The 17,978-nt window shown below is 39.7% G+C and overlaps 1 protein-coding gene across 1 annotated transcript; it reads left to right on the forward strand.

Moving 5' to 3' along the window:
• On the forward strand, nucleotides 1-17,803 carry Trim27 (tripartite motif containing 27). The gene is made up of 8 exons (XM_027922154.3): nucleotides 1-799; nucleotides 2,000-2,095; nucleotides 4,353-4,583; nucleotides 9,916-9,938; nucleotides 11,924-12,039; nucleotides 12,289-12,321; nucleotides 13,771-13,797; nucleotides 16,172-17,803. Exons 1-8 carry the CDS (start codon nucleotides 380-382, stop codon nucleotides 16,765-16,767), a joined length of 1,542 nt encoding a protein of 513 aa, XP_027777955.1. The 5' UTR covers nucleotides 1-379; the 3' UTR covers nucleotides 16,768-17,803.
• The last annotated feature ends 175 nt before the right edge of the window (nucleotides 17,804-17,978 follow it).

Consider the following 17,978-nt stretch of genomic DNA (forward strand, 5'->3'; position numbering starts at 1 on the left):
CGCGGCCGCCTGGATCGGTTCGGACGCGGCCACGTTGTCTTACGCGCCCAGCGCACCTGGCCCTGAGAACCTGGACACCGGCTCCCTCTTCCTGCCCCCCCCCCCGCCCCCCCCCCCCCGCCCCCCAGCTTTGTGGGGCGGTAGTATTCCTACGCTCACTCAGCGGAGCACAACCGCTCAAGGAAAGGCCTGGCCGTCCCGAGACTCCAGCGTGCGGGCACGTCTGGAATCTGGGCTCGAGAGGCGCCGCCCTCGGTCCGTCCAGCTAGCCTCTCCGCGCCGCCTAGGAGCAAAGAACCAGAGAGAGCACAGGAGAGTGGGGCTCCGCGCAGAGCTCGGCGCCCGGGCCCATGCCCGTGCGCCCCCGCGGGCCCCCGCTATGGCCTCCGGGAGCGTGGCCGAGTGCCTACAGCAAGAGACCACTTGCCCCGTGTGTCTGCAATACTTCGTCGAGCCCATGATGCTCGATTGTGGCCACAACATCTGTTGCGCGTGCCTCGCCCGCTGCTGGGGCGCAGCGGAGACTAACGTGTCGTGCCCGCAGTGCCGAGAGACCTTCCCGCAGCGGCACATGCGGCCCAACCGGCATCTTGCCAACGTGACCCAGTTGGTGAAGCAGCTGCGCACCGAGCGACCGTCAGGGCCCGGCGGCGAGATGGGCGTGTGTGAAAAGCATCGCGAGCCCCTGAAGCTGTACTGCGAGGAGGACCAGATGCCCATTTGCGTGGTGTGCGACCGCTCCCGGGAGCATCGCGGCCACAGCGTGCTACCGCTCGAGGAGGCGGTGGAGGGCTTCAAGGTGAGGGTCCGGCGCGAAGAGTGGGGAGGGGTAGGAGCGCGAATCGGACAAAGGGAGGGGAGAGTCAAAGGGGCTTCCCTTTTTTCCGCCCAGAAAATGGCTGAGCCGGACGTGTGGTTCACAGGCGTCATTTCCTCTCCGTCCGCTATAGAGCCTCTGCACTCAGATTTGGGAAGAAAACCTGTAGCTGGCGAGGAAAACAGAAGTCTCCCCACCCCCACACTCCTTTCCCTGTATGCTTGTCTCACCCACACATTGTGCATAAAGATGGCCTGTGAAGGCCTTCTCTTGACAGTATAAAAGATGTGCGTAAAAACACGTACACATCGACAAGCTTATGAGACACTCGTATTCCCACCGGCTCCACGATAATATCAGACAAAACACATTTGAACGTTGACTGTGTACCTGAAGCAGTGCCCATTCCGTGGTTTACGAGTATTTCTCCAGCACTCACTTTAACCCTTCTGTTCTAGAAGCTCATGGAAAAGAACAGAGTTCTTTACTGCTTGAGTAAATCATTTAGCCACTCAGACTCAGGAGATAACAGTTATTGTGAAGATTAAGTGAAATGTGACTTACAAAACACTTTGTGAACTGTTGAACACACATTGGACAGCTAAACTAACATGGAAATAAAGTATAACGTGAAATAGTTCTAGGTGACATTTAATGAATACATGACGTTTTGTGTTTTTTTGTACTTTGAGGACTGCAGGGATATATACACAATTATGTCCCTGTTTAAATGTGAGTGCATCCATGTATAATTAATCTTGTAACATTTGTGGAACTTCCAGTTATATCATTTCACTCACTCATGGTAATTCCTAGTATGTTGGGAAGGCGTTGTTTACCTATGTCATCCATTAAGAAAATAAGAGAAGTCATTTTCTCTGTGCCTGTGTGGAAAAGCTATAATTGAACTTTAAGCTCCTTCCTAGTCTAGTTACCTTTCCACAAAGCCATGCAGCATCCTTCCAGGGACTGGTGGGTAACTCAGTGTTTAAGAATCACAAATTGCCAAAAGATAGTTTTGGTGGCCACCCGAGCTTTAGGCTTTTCTCTGGTGCATGGCAGTATAGTCTGAGGACAGGCTTTAAGCAGGGACTTGGCATTAAGACTGTGGGTTCCATTTGTGATAAGAAAAGTAGCCAGGCTTATACTAAAAAGGTCTGCCAACTCTTTTGCTTTCTTTAGGAACAAATCCAAAACCAACTGGACCATCTAAAAAGAGTAAAAGACTTAAAGAAGAGACGCCGGGCACAGGGGGAGCAGGCACGAGCTGAACTCTTGGTAAGGGTTGTTGGAATTCTTAGATATCACTTCTGCCAAGAGATGTTACTCTTTCTTGACAATGCCTCAGTTCTGAATTTTTCACTCTGCTTTCTTGCTCCAGTCTCTGAAGGTCTTGAAAAGTGGCTAATGTGCTAATTCTGATAGAAGAATTTGGGAGTTTCGTTTTAAAAAATCAAAAAAATATAGAGACTTTTATAACATACACTTGTATATTCACTGCCCAACTGTTTAAATTTCTTTTTTTAAACATTTTTTTAGTTGTTGATAGATCTTTTTTTTTTTTTTCTTCTTGTTTTGTATCTTGGGATTTTTTAAAGACCTTTATATTATTTATTTATATGTGGTGCTGAGACTCGAACCCAGTGCCTCACACATGCTAGGCAAGTGCTCTACCACTGAGCTACAACCTCAGCCATTTAAATTTATTTTTGAACAATAAATGAAATAAGTCTGTACCCTTTAAAGGTATCTACATCTAAAAAGCAAACTTCTAGACTAGTAGTGTCTAAGCTAATCTTATGTGAAATTTTTTTAGTCCTGATCTGGATATGGTAAAGAACTCCTGGCTAGGGAACTCATTCCTTTGGTGTCCTTAGATCCCACTACGTGCACTTCCCACAATCCACTGAGACTTCACCTCCCCTTGGATGAAATATCTCAGTGAAACTGAGTAGACTGAAATGATTATAATGTCTTCTTTGGGAAGATTGTCAAAAGTGAGGGACAACCTTTCTCTGAAAATCAGGGTGCCTGAACATATTTAGTGGCTCTGACACTAGCCAGTTTTTTTAGATGGATAGAGCGCAACCACCTCTTTTGGCCTTAGTTTCCCCATCAATGAAATGGGTCAGTTGTACTAGACTTGTGATTTTCCAGCAAGGCTAGTACTGTCCTTTCCCTACAATGGTGTGTGTGGGTATTTCTTTGTGACTGAGGATTAGAGTAATTGGAAAGGGTAAGGCAGGGATGGTAAATGTCTTAACAACGCAAGAAACAGTCCCATGCTAGGCAGAATTATTCCTTCTAATGGCACCTCCTTTGAGAAATACTGAATTATGTGATCTTTAAGGTTTCTTTCAGCTTTGATTTACTGTTTTTAAGATTTATTGTATGGTTTATGTCTTTGAAAGACTTATCCAGCTGAAAAGAGTTATAAACTTATGAAAAGGATTTATAAACCCAGGTATGTACATGTTACTAAGTTGCACAGTGAGTATATGCTTAAGAAGGGTGGTTAGAGGAATGGTTGTTGGAGGAATGTTCTTGGGGAACAGGTGAATTTAGAACAGGTGTTTGTAGACTTTACATAAAGAACCAAATAGTAAATATTTTTAGTTACTTGGAATATGTCACAATTATCACCTCTGCCATTTTATCTCAAAAGCAGCCATATCAGATACATAAATGATTGGCTATGGCTGGATTCTAATAAAGCATTACTTGATTCCTTTAAAGCCATTTGCTAACCCCTGACTTAGAACAAAATGATAATAGTGTCCTGACAGTGGGACATGGGAGTAGAGAAGGAAGGATAGATAAGCTGTGACAAACAAGTTAGCCACAGGAGGGAACCAGGGAAAACCTCAGTACTTCCCCAAGCTCTGTGAGACAGGGCAGTTTGTGAACACCCCTGAAAACCAAATATAGAAGACATGGATTATGAAGGGCCCAAGGAAATTGTGTTTGTTTCAAACTGTACCACACAGGACACATATCTGATTGTGTCATTTCTCTGTGTGACAATCTTTTATGGCTCTCAATTGCAACAAATTCCTTACTCCTTAGCCTGGTATGTTCTCGTCTCCTCTTAACTCTTCTGCTTTCATTCCTTAGCACTTATGTACTCCAGACAGATAGAACCATTGGCCTTCTCTCCCTACTTTTTTGCCTGTGCTATTTCTTCTCCCTAGAAAACCCTCCTCTTACTCATTTGGTGAATTCGTGTGTGAACACTGATTCTGTGAAGACTGTGATACCTCCTTCCACAGCAGCCTGTTACTCTGTCTTTACCCATCCAGGACTCTGTGTAGCACATGAGAGCAGGAACTGTGTTTTAATAACCACTAGGATAACTCAGTTCCTTGCCATTATGGTAAACATCATAAATAATGAGTAAGTGAACACAGTGAAATAATGAATAAGTTTTAGTATCTTTGGATAAACTGACTTGGGGTGAGTCACCAGGGGAGAATTGTGAAAAGAGCTCTAGAAATGAGCCTTTTCTCTTCACTGCCCTTGTCTATCATCTGCACAGAGCCTAACCCAGATGGAAAGGGAGAAGATTGTTTGGGAGTTTGAACAACTGTATCACTCCTTGAAGGAGCATGAGTATCGCCTTCTGGCCCGCCTTGAGGAACTAGACTTGGCCATCTATAACAGTATCAATGGTGCCATCACCCAGTTCTCTTGCAACATCTCCCACCTCAGCAGCCTGATTGCCCAGCTAGAAGAGAAGCAGCAGCAGCCCACCAGGGAGCTCCTTCAGGTAAGACATGAAGAATCCTCCTAAGACACCTCCAATAAAAATAGCCTCTTTTTTCCTTTGCCAAGTAGTATCCAGGACCTTCTGTTTCCTGGTTAACTGTGCAGGAGTTGCACAGGTGCCAAACTCATGTACTGAGTATGTTGGAAGAAAAGCATACACCAGAAGCTGTGGTTGACACAACTTGGATTATCAGTTACATTGTCTCAGAAAAGGCAAAGGGAAGACCTGGTGCCCTGGCCTGCCCTGATAAATGTTCTGATCATGGGCAAAGTTCTTCATATCTTTGGGTCTTAGTGACTTCAATAAGAGGGGCTTGGATCACATGCCATTTGAAGAGCTCCTCATTCCATTATCCTGTAATTTTAATGTATATTACCATAGCTACAAAATAGCAAGCACTTGAGCAGGAGTTGGGTAGTCCTGTGATTTTACTGTTTTAATGTAGTGAGAGAGCTGCAGTAGATCTAGCCAGGTAAGATTGCAGGCAGTGAGCTATTGCCCATGTGTTCGCTCATTCAGTGCATACTAATTGTCTGCTGTGGATCAGGCATTGCTCTAAGCACTGGGATTAAGTGGTGAGTAAGCTTCCCTGAGTTATATTCCAGTGTGGAAGCCAGAAAATAAGTAAATAATTATTACAGTTGTTGACAAAGGCCATTAAAAGGGATGATGAGATAGACCAAGTATCAGCAAATATTTAAGATAATTGGAAAAAGAATATACTTTGCAATAGGTGAAATTATATGAAATCCAGATTCAGTGACCATACATTTTTAATTGGCACACAGCCATGCTTATTCAGGTGTATATCCTCTATCATTGCTTTTTCATTATAACAGTAGTGTTGAGTAGTGGTGACAGACTGAATGGCTCACAGAGACTGAAAGACTTACAAAGCCTAAAATATTTACTACAGGCCTTTAAGAAAAAATTTATTGACTCTTACTTTAAAATAACAAGAAAAAAAGAAAAGCTTAATTCTTAACATACATTGCTATTTAATTGTCAGGCAGAGCTTGCAAAGAGAACAGTTGACCAGAGAGGCAGAATGTAATCAGAAAGAAAGACTGTTTTGGGAAGGAGGGAGTGGACAACAGGGTCCAATGTGTTTGATGTCAGATAATATCAGAGCTGATATCCATTTGGTTTAAAATATGACTGCCATTGATGACCTTATGTAGAAATGCCACAGTGGAATAATTTTGGGCCGGAGTTAAATGGTGAATGGAGTGGGGTGAATGGAGACTATGAGAGAGTAGGTGACTATTTAAAAAATGAAAATGAAAGAAAAACTTAGAGATGAAGTAGATTTGTGGGGCTTTATCTGGAGGAGATGCTTAAAGAAACCAGTTAAACTTATTTTCAAAGTCTGTGTTGTAAGGATCCAGATGTGAGGGAAGATGTCGAAGCGGTGATGGGCTTCAGGATAGTGTGCTGTCCCTGAGAAAGCAGGGGGAATGGGAATTAAAGCATATGTTCAGAAGTTAGTTTCAGAAGGTCCTCTCTTGCATGGGAAGAAATTATTATTTCAAAATATGGGAAAGCCAGTTAGTCCGTGAGACATAGGATAATTTATAATATAATGATTTAAATGATATGATTTAAACCAGTCATTTATAGTAGAACCATCCTGTCCTGTTGTGATTTTCTTTTGTGCTTTTGTGTCAGATCTAGTTTAAACACTGAGAAAGAAGTTAGGCCTAAGATAATTGGAGTTTTTTGTTTGTTTTTTTCTTTTAAGAAATGTTTGTAAAATATACAGAATATAAATTTCACTATTTGTGTAACTCTGTGGCACAAAATAGCATTCAGTAAATTTACAATGTTGTGCAATTGTCAATAACTATCTAGATCCAGAACATTTTCATCACTCAAAAGAAATCACATATAATTAAGCAGTCATTCCTTTCCCCTTCTGCCTCCAACCCCTTGCTCCATGCATCTATCTATTCTGGATATTTTATATAAGTAAAATCACATAATAGTCTTTAGCTTCTTTCACTTGGCATAATTTTTTCAGGTTTATATCTATATTGTAGTACATATTCAATATTTTATTTCTTTCTATAGCTGAATGATATTCCATTACATGGATATATACTGTATTTTGTTTACTCAAGATTTAATGAACATTTGGGTTGTATCCACATTGTAGACTAGTGAATATTGTGAATAATGCTAATCTTTGCTGTGTTATTTCAGTTTTTCTATATCTGCTGTTGAAGCAGACACCATACTCAAAATTTTAAAACTTTTTTTTTTAAGCAGAAGGTTTTTATGAGAATATTTTTGAATATACAGATAATGAAACCAAAGCTGGATGATAAGGAAAGTGGAAAAAGAAAGAGGGATCATGGACTTAATGATTGATGATGACAATCAAGTGTGTTTATGAAGGAATTCTGTAGAAAACAAGCTGAAGTTATAAGAATAGGAAAAGAAGTTAACATACAGAAATCAGCAGCCTCCATATGCGTATATAACAACCACTAGAAAATATATTATGTATTGGAAGAGGATACCATTTCCCATAGCAAAAAGAGAAAGAAAATAGATAAAAGTACTTGGAAATACACTGAGAAAATCTATATAAAAACCTATGTGGAAGGGAACACCTCTCAAAAACACAAAATAGAAGTGAAGAAATAAAAAGATATTCTTCATAAGACATCTCAGCATTAAGTTGTCAGTTCTAAAGTTTTTTATAAGTTTAATGCAATTTCAATAAAAAGACCAACAAGCTTTTTCTCTGAATTTAGAAAGATTCTGGGATACACTGAACAGAGCAGCGGGTACTAGCCCTATTAGATATTAAAGTATAATAAAAAGGTCTGTAAAATTAAAGTAGTTGGTATTAGCATAAGAGAAAAAATGTCACAGGCATTGTAACCAGTCAAAAGTCAGTGTCAGATTCAAAGAAAATGTCTGCAACGAATAGTACCAAAGCTCCAATATATAAAGAACTTACTAAAATTGAGGGGGGCGGGGAATCAAAATTTTCTAGGAAAATGGACAGAAGACTTAAAAAGGCAAGTTGCAAAAGTTGGCCCATGAACATATGGGAAAAAATACTCAACTGCATTTGTAATAAGAAAATGCACATTGGGGCTAGGGCTATAGCTCAATTGGTAGAATACTTGTCTTGCAAACACAAGGCTCTGGGTTCAATCCCCAGCACACACAAAAAAAAAAAGAAAGAAAAAAAGAAAAGAAAATGCACATTAAAATGCTAAGATACCCCTTACCAGTTAGTGTAGAGATATATATAGATTTTTTTTTGGAGACAGGGTCTCTCTAAATTGCTTAGAGCCTTGGTAAGTTGCTGAGACGGCCTTGGCCTTGAACTTGCAATCTTCCTACCTCAGCCTCCCAAGCTGCTGGAATTACAAGACGTGAGCCATCACACCTGGCAACAATATAGTTTTAGCATAATATGCCATTGGCAAATATGTGGGAGAGACATATTATTGGTGGAAATGCAAAATCATGAAACCATTTCAGAGGAAAATTTGGCAATATTTAACAAACCACACACACACACACACACACACAAGCAGTTAAACTTTATCTAAAAATCTGTGCTAGAAATTTACCTTGAAGATATACCTAAGTATGAAAATATATTTGAAAATACCCAGTAAGAATACTTGCTGTAGCAATGTGTGTAAATGCAAAATATTGGATATAGTCTGTCTTCTAAACTTAGAAGATTTTTTAGTCAATTATGAATATATACACAGCAAAATGCTATGCAACCTTAAAAAAGCATAAGAATGATACTTATGAGCTAAAAAGCCAGGACATATTGGTAAGTGAAAAAAATAAAAATGTAAAACATAGAGTATGTTGCTTTTTGTGTAAGAAAGGAAGAGGGATTGGAAAGTACATGTGTATGCTATTTTTGCAGAGGAATCTGAAAGGATAACTAGACACTAATAGAGATGGAGAGATGAGGTGGGAGGGGACAGAGAAGGGAGTAAAAAGGACTTTCTTGCCAAGTCTCAGAGACTTTTTGAGCACCAAAATAAATAAGAACAGTAATATATTATAGCACATTGAATAAAATAATCTGTGAGTCCACACTAATAATAAATAGGAAGGGAAATTTTTTTCTAATAGAATGTCAACTAAACATAGAAGGAATTTTGAAGTTAAAAAATGACCTTTTGGCAACCATCATAGTAAAAATTTATTAATAAGACTTGTCAGTGAATGCTAACTCTAAGGGGAAAAGTTTGATGAGAATGAAAAGTATTTTATAGATACTTATTAATTGCAAGAGGAAAAAATAGTAATTGTACAATGATCAAAATCAGTTTTGCCACTGGGCATGGTGCTTGCCTGTAGTCCCAGTGACTTAGGAGGCTGAAACAGGAGAATCACAATTTCAGGGCCAGCCTCAGCAACTTAGTGAGACACTGTCTCAAAATAAAAAGTGTCCCTGGGTTCAATTGCTAGTACTGGGAGAAAAAAAAAAAAAAATCAGTATTACCAGTGAGAGACAAGCAAATATGTACTCTAGAAGGCTATAACATACCCTAGTTAAAGATGGTATAACTGGAATTAATCATGAGGGAAATGTCTTAAACTGAAATGGAGGGACATCCTATAACATAATTAGTTTACATCAAATAATGGTAATGTGAAAGGTAAGTCAGTTCTGAGAATCTTTTCCAGTTAAATACACATCAATTGTAATTAAGTGCAATGAATGATCCTGGATTACATGGAATGGGGGTAGGGGTGTTGGAGCTATGAAGAACATTATTGCAATAGTTGATTAAATTAGCCTACGACTGTGGATAAAATAAATGTATCAATGTTCCAATTTCCTGAATTTTGTAACAGTGCTATAGTTATTTAAAAAAGTAGTTGTTCTGAGGAACTACACATGAAAGAATAAAGGGATAGAATGTAAACAATTACCTCAAGTGGTTCTGAAGATGTATATGTCATATATATATTATATGTGAGAAGAGAAAGGTTAAATAATTATGTGAATAGTTAAAGGTTGGCAAACCTGGTAAAAGACTATAGAAGAGTACTTTGCAGTGCCAACTATTCTGTGTATTTGAAACTAATTCACAATAAAAAGAAAGCAAGGCAGACGGGTATAAGTTATTGACATCCAAGAGTAGAATGACAGAGTTAATAAATCTCAGTTTCTTCTGCCTGATTTTTAGATCCTTGAAACTGAGTTATGTTCCAATGATTCTTTTCTCTGGCTTTTCCCAGGAAGACCAGCCCATAGTTGGGTTTTTAATGAACATTTGTGAAAGAAAACTCAAATTATAAATAGCTTCTCATAGTATCCTTTTCCTTTCTCTTATAGGACATCGGGGACACATTAAGCAGGTATAGTTTTCTCTCCCCCTAGTGTTAAATCAAGCACAAGAAGACTGTCTCACTCACATTTGTAAATCCTGAAAGGAGCCCAGGGCCCGAGATGGACATCTTCCTGAATTGCTACCTATCTCTGAAGAGTCACCGGTGTGCTAAGAACTAGATTAACCACAACTGTTCTCTGTAAAACTTGGAAATTATTGGCAAATTGTGGAGGTGGGGTAAGATAGGGGTTCACATTTGAGAGTGTTGGTGTTTATGGGTGTGAGGACACTTCCATGGAGAGGTTGGGAACTTACAGGAGTTGGACATTACAAGGACACATTATGGCTGTTACTTAATATGAATTTTAGAATCTATTTATCATTCTCTTTCTCTCTTGCTATAATGGGGGAAATTGGGCCTAAAGAAAGTGTAATGAGCCTAGAGGTATAAAATTACTGATGAACCACTTGAATTCTGACTTTTCTCATTATTTCTCTATAATACTACCAAATGGAAGATGAGGAGGCCTGGGGATGTAGCTCAGTGGTATAATACCTGGTTGGCATGCACAAATCCCCAGCACCAAGAGGAATATGAGGAAGAGCTTCCTGGGGACATGACCAAAAAAGAAGGGAGAACTTGAAGAGGGCAAGAAACCAGGGCAGAGTTATATTTGTAGGATTGATGGTAAGAGCAAATCTAATAGGCCTCAGGAAGCTGACATTTACAAAACTTTGAAGTTGATTAAAAATCAACTAAATTTTTAAGTTAAAAATCCTAAATTTTTGGTGAAAATCTTCCAGTGGAAACTATATGGAAAGCTACTATTGAGGAGATTGAGAAGGGTTCCATAGAAGGGGTAGGTTGGCTAGGAGGACTATGGTTATAGAAACATGTTGATAGGAATAAGGTTGTTGAGGGTCCTCAGGATGGAGATAACTTGGAACTTATACCAGTCCCAGATAGATGTTCCAAGAAAATATTGCCTCTATCTGGTACTTTTTGATAATAACCATTTCTGACCCATCATAAGGGCCTAGATCGCACAGACCTAGTAGTATGTGATATTAAGGACTGGGATTAGCTATGTGAAATAGGATATCCAAAATTCCGTTGGCTTAAGGCTTCAACATAATTTTAAAAATATGTTGCCGTATAAGAAATGTGCAGGTAGGTAGACTGAGGGCTGGTAGAGTGGCTCCAGTGATCCTCATATTTCTGATTTCTTCCCATTTGCTGTTATATCATCTCTGAAGTATGGTCTTCATATCGACGAAGTAGCTGCTAGAATGCCAGCCAAGAGAAAGAAAATCACATTTCTTTTTAAGCAAATTTGTTTTCAAAATATGAGATACTTCTTAATCTCTCGTTGGCCACCTCAGTTACAAAGTCATATCCATCTATAAGGGAGACTGGCCACCCATGAGCCGTTAAATTTAGAAAAAAGGAGAAGAGGCACTGGGTGGGCAACTAACAGTCTTTGCCATAGACTTCCTTTTAGATGTGAGAAAATTGGGTGTTGTCCTTCATATAATGTCTGTCTGTCTGTCTAAAGATGTTATTCCTCCTATATTTGGGAACCTGCAGATTATGGATAGTTGCCCACTGTAAATATCAAGGACTTCATCATGGACTCTACACCTTTGATAGTCAGTTTTGTAATGCATTTAGTTCAGTAAACTTTTTTGAAGACTTGCTAATTGGTTTCTATAACCATAGTCCTCCTAGCCAACCTACCCCTTCTATGGAACCCTTCTCAATCTCCTCAATAGTAGCTTTCCATATAGTTTCCACTGGAAGATTTTCACCAATTTCTCAGAAAATGAAAATGGGTAAGATTATCTCCCTTGTTTTGGTTTAGAGGATTATAGTTGTAAGAGAAGACATAAAAAGCTACAGTAGCTGTTTCTAAAGACTGTCTGCCTATGTTGAAAAGTTTGATTCAGGATCTGTTCTGGCCCATGATAGGCTATATAATTGGGGAGGGATTCACATGTGTTTTTTAAATTTAGGGCTGAAAGAATCAGGATCCCTGAACCTTGGATCACACCTCCAGATCTGCAAGAGAAAATCCACATTTTTGCCCAAAAATGTCTATTCTTAACGGAGAGTCTGAAGCAATTCACAGGTAATGTGAGGAGAAGGGTCATGAGAGGAATTAATTTATACTATTATAATCTATGTATTGCCTAAAAGGTTATATTTTTCTCAGAAAACCAAATAGTGGGGGCTGGGTATATAGCTCAGTTGGTAGAGAGCTTGCCTCACATGAACAAGACCCTGGGTTCATCCCTACCACCACCACAAAAAAAAAAAAAGAAAAAGAAAACCAAATAGTGGGATGCAAACTGAATATCTTCTCCTTTTCTCTCCTCAGAAAAAATGCAGTCAGATATGGAGAAAATCCAAGGTAAATTCACCTATTACATACTGGACTTTTGATGATGGAATTTCACAAGAGGAAGAGCATCTGAACTTATAATGTGGGAAAATAAGATGGTTGATCTCTAATATTTTACATCTTTCTTTTAGTCTTAAATTTTTCATTTAATAGCCTCTTGTTCTCATTTGAAGTCGGTTAACTATATCTAATCCGTTCTCAGTCTATATGGAAGAGAAAAATAGGCAACTTAAAATGTAATCCAGAATTAAATTGATTATTTAAAAATTTTTTTTAATTAGGAAAAAGAATGAACATACACTGTCCATTTCACATGAGCCAGTATTTATAATTTTAATTGACTGATTTCTTATAGCTGTAGACACAGAGCCACACTAGGCCAGGAGGAATGAGCAGCACTGACTGAGATAACACCAAGGAAGTGATTTTTGAGCCAGCATTCAGGAATCAGACTACTAAGGTTGTGGGCCCACCTATGTCACTTAATGTTTACAATGTTGCTGAGCATGGTAGCACTTGTCTATAATCTCAGGGACTTGGGAGACTAAAGCTAGAGGATCTCAAGTTCTAGGCTAGCCTCTGCAACTATGTGAGACCCTGTCTCAAATAAAAAAGACTGGGGATGTACTTCAATAATAGAGCACCTGAGTTCAATGCCTAGTATTCTAAATCTAAAATTTTCTGCTCATGAACCATTTTCACTTAGGAGTTGGCCAAATGCTGAATATTAAAATTTTTAGGCAGTCTGGTAGAGTCGGAAATTCTTACAAGTAGGTAGACTCTTATTTATTAAAAAGTACTAACCCCCATAATCTTTGATAATCTCATATCATGTATGCTGAATCCTTATTGCATCTTAGCTATATATTTATTTGGGGCCTCTTTCAATATAGATTTAGGACATGTCTTTCATAAGCAAGACAGCTAGGGAGAAACTCCATAATACAGTGGATGGTTTAGACATAGCTTTTCTTGATGTGGTTCTTATTAATGTCTCTGGTTCTTTTTCTACTTAAAAGGCTCAATAAGAACATATGTGAAAATGACTAGGAATGGTCTTGTTTGCCCCACAGTAGTAGTCACTTGAGCCACTCAGCCCTTAGAGCACAGACGGCTTATGAAAGTAAGGAGTTGTGTATGACTTGGGATTTGAACTGTTTTGCTCTACAGAGCTAGCCAGCTCACTTCAGGGTGGAATTCTTGCTTGGTTCAATTTGATTTCATATTCTTCCAGTCTTAGGCATGTTGTTTTCCTTCTACCAAAGATTCTCAATCCCCCTTCTCTTAACGTCTTTAGCTAGATGATGAAGTCATACATTGTATGAGGAAATCTGCATGGCTGACAACAGGATTTCTGAGATTTTTAGTGGAGCGCACTAACCAAAGATCTTTTGAGTTACGTATTCCTTGGAAATACTCAAATGGCTTTCATAACAACTTCTCTGTTTGTTTTTTCAGAATTGCGAGAGGCTCAGTTATATTCAGGTAGGTGATATATACAGGAGAAAGGAATAAAAATTTTGTGAACCTAACTACTATTGTGAATGATTTGTTGGAGAATTAACGTAATTAGGATTCTTTAGGTTATGTATGTAAACATGGCATATAACAACAATCCACTATATTTCTGTGTGATTACAGTTATCTTTGCAACCTAAGGTGCTTCAGAGCTAAAACCATTGGTGGTGGTGGTGGGGTGGGGTGGGGTCAATTTCAGGTGATAAGAAGGATCATAGAGTGTCAACTGCAGTTCCCCAAACTAGAACACTTCTGTGCATCTACTATAGTGCACTGCTCTGCCTCCTCAGCCTCAGGGGCAACATGCTGTTTGCAATAAGCAGGAGTGATTGAGCTCAACTGTTAACTCTAGTGCTAGAGACAGTCTAGGAATCTTGGTCATTCCATCACTACTTTTTTTTTTTTTTTTTTAATATTTATTTTTTAGTTGGACACAGTATCTTTATTTATTTATTTTTATGTGGTGCTAGGCGAGTGCTCTACCGCTGAGCCACAACCCCAGCCCCCCATCACTACTTATGGGAAAAGATTGAAACTTCCCTTCCCCTTGACAGTCACCTTTATCCTATAGTTCAGAGAAGCTGAATGGAATCTTCTTCATGAAGAGAAGGGTTCTACATATAAAAAGATCTTCTTTGGTGCTGCACTGATTGTGAGCCATATTTGGTTCTTTAAATAAGTATTAACTGAATCCTTTGCTTTTATACCATACAGTTTAACATTGTGTACTTTAAAGGAAACAAAAGAGTATAAGATACTAACTGCCCTGTCCTTGTAGTTTACATTGTCTGGTTGAAGATATGAGGTACACTCATGACATAAGAAAGAGGTAGGCCCAAGACTGGGTATATATAGCTCAGTGGTAGAGCAGGTAGCTGGGTGAGGCCTTGGGTTAAATACTTAGCACCAAAAAGGGAAAGACGGGTGGATATTGTATATTGTGAACAGATTGAAGAACCAAGGGTTCTGGTCACTCTACTGGTGTCCTGTCATGAACCTTTGTTGGGAGTCACTTAGTCTGACTGTGTTTTGATTTCTGAGAGGTAATGTTTGGGAATCCTTCTCATAAACAAGATGTGAAGAGCAAATGAGAGACTACATCAGTGCTTTTGAAGCAAGAAGGTACCATATGGTGCAAGAGGCAGTAGTGCTAAATAACAGAAGAGATGACATGAATTATACAGTTTTAAATTTAAAAGCAAGAAGAGTACTGGTGTGGGCTGGTTAAGAAAAACTGGGGAGCTAGGAACAATAGCACATGCTTGTAATCCCAGCCTCTCAGATGAGGCTAAGGCAGGAGAATCAAAAATTCCAGGCCAGGCTGGGCAACTTAAGAACCTGTCTTAAAAAAATTAAAAATGCTGGGAATGTAGCTCAGTGATCGAGACCCTGGTTCAATTCCCAGTACCATAAATAAATAAGTAAATAAGAAAAACTGAGGAAGATATGGGCCTTAGAAGAAAATAGAATGAATGATTCAGATGTACAGGGTAAAGACCTAATGGAATGAATAAGAGTGAATGGGAAAGTAGGCAAATTGGTCCAGATTCCTCAGTTCCTTACCAACAGTTCCAAATTCTTTGAAAGCCAAAGTTTTGTTACCCCCCTCCCCTACATTGTTTTGCAGCCAATTAATTAAGGTACCAAAACCTGAATTTATGTGAGACTCTTTAGAGCTTTTATCCTATATCATGTGAACATTTGTATGTTTCACAGCAGATATGTTAATATTTGATTATAGGGTGCGTGCGAGACCTTAACTGTTGTAATCTGAATTCTTTGGAACTTTTGACCCCTATAGCTTTCAAATTAAGTGATTGTGAAAATATAAAAAAAAAACAAAACTCAAATTTGGTAAATAATGGATGTTGTGGCTTAGGATGTAAAAGAAAGGGAAGGGGGCAGAGTGCAGTGGCACATGCCCGTAATCCCAGCGGCTTAGGAGGCTGAGGCAGGAGGATTGCTAGTTCAAAGCCAACCTCAGTATAAAAGCAAGGTGCTAAGCAACTCAGTGAGACTCTGTCTCTAAATAAAATACAAAGTAGGGCTGGGGATGAGGCTCAGTAGTTGAGTACCCCTGAGTTCATTTCCCAGTACCAAAAAAAAAAAGTGGGAATGGGGGTAAAATTTTAGTATTTCACTATATCATCATTATAGAAGGCAACCACCTAATCCAACAGTAGTTTTTGAAATGTGAATTTTAAGATGTATTTCATAAGATGAATGTATCCTCTTAGTAAGGAGCTCTTATTCTATACCCAGGGAGATAGAAGAAAGGCTAGGTGTTCTTGAGTGGGCTCTCCTGGACTTCAGGCTGACTCTCCCCTTTGTGTTTCTGCAGTGGACGTGACTCTGGATCCAGATACAGCTTACCCCAGCCTGATCCTTTCTGATAATCTGCGGCAAGTGCGATATAGTTACCTCCAACAGGATTTGCCTGACAACCCTGAGCGGTTCAATCTTTTTCCCTGTGTCTTGGGCTCTCCATGTTTCATCGCTGGGAGACATTATTGGGAGGTAGAGGTGGGAGATAAAGCCAAGTGGACCATAGGTGTCTGTGAAGACTCTGTATGCAGAAAAGGTGGAGTAACCTCAGCCCCCCAGAATGGATTCTGGGCAGTGTCATTGTGGTATGGGAAAGAATACTGGGCACTTACGTCCCCAATGACTGCCCTTCCCCTGCGGACCCCTCTCCAGCGGGTAGGGATTTTCTTGGACTATGATGCTGGTGAGGTCTCCTTCTACAATGTGACAGAGAGGTGTCACACCTTTACTTTCTCTCATGCTACCTTCTGTGGGCCTGTCCGGCCCTACTTCAGTCTGAGTTACTCGGGAGGGAAGAGCGCAGCTCCTCTGATCATCTGCCCCATGAGTGGGATCGATGGGTTTTCTGGCCATGTTGGGAGTCATGGTCATTCCATGGAGACATCCCCTTGAAGAGGTGAATGCAGACTAAAAGGGCTGTTGGCTATAATTGTACCCCAGGCACAAGGCATCTTGTTGCCTTGCCGATTCCTGTCTGTCACAGCTGGGTACCATTTTCCATGCCCTTGCAGAGGCAGACAGGATGTCCATGTTCTTTACTATCCTTTTCCTTCCCCTGCAAATTGTGAGATGTAACAAGAAGTATCAATATTTCCCAAAAATAAAAACCAGATGTCCTCCTCCAGTGTTTCACATTTTTTGGTTTTACATAGAAACCAGATAAACAGCAAATAATAATCTTTGGATTTGGAGAGCCACTCAAGTTACTTACACCATCTTGGCTTAGCCTGGCTTCCTCTTGCTCAGTCCACATAATAATCATGGGAATTTTACTGCCATTTCTTGACTAGGGATCCTTTCTGAGAACCTAGAATGGAACTGCAAGGCCCTGTTAGCATGGCTTCCTTTATTCCAATTTTTTCTTGGAAAAGTACGTCTACCCTTGATTTTCAGTCTGCCAGTTTTTTACTAACAAGGGTCTATATGTGTTTGGGTTAGTTAAAGTTATTTTACAATAATGGTGAAAAGTGGCCCCACTTCTACCATGAGAGGATATTCTAATCAGTGTTTCTGCCTCTAAATCTTTTCTGGGGCTTTATTTGTTCCCTTCATACTAATGACAGGTGTCTCCTAGTGCTGGGTGCACATCATTTCAGGTCACCATCTACTATTTCTAGATCCTCTCCCAGGCACATCTATGGACTGGTGGTCAGTTAAACTATCTCTGGAAGAATTCTAGTATTCCAGAAATTTGTTGCCTTTTTACCTCCTTTTCTCTATCTCCTCTGGGAGATGGGGAAATTCACCTTCATAATGTGTGTATCATCAAGGGGCAACTCCATCCCAAATGGCCACTGGATCTTGAGACATTCTGGAATCAGAAGGCTAAGGCGGGTTACTTTGAGCAAGCCCCATGATGGTTCTTGGTCTTACTTCTCTTTGGGAATATGCTCCTCTGTTTAAAAAATAAAGTAAATATGGATGTTTACATTGCTGTTGTGTTGTGGGTCTTGGTCAGATTGGGTTCACACATGGAGCAAGTAGGGTGTCAACTTCCACTATGGTTTCAGAATCCTATTCTGGCCAATGTTTTTCTTACATCTGGGTGATAAAACTAGTTTCTTAGTGCCCTGACACTGACTCTAATGGTGCTGAGAAAGTAA

This window comes from Marmota flaviventris, chromosome 6 (assembly GCF_047511675.1).
Source record: "Marmota flaviventris isolate mMarFla1 chromosome 6, mMarFla1.hap1, whole genome shotgun sequence".
Taxonomy (NCBI): Eukaryota; Metazoa; Chordata; class Mammalia; order Rodentia; family Sciuridae; genus Marmota; species Marmota flaviventris.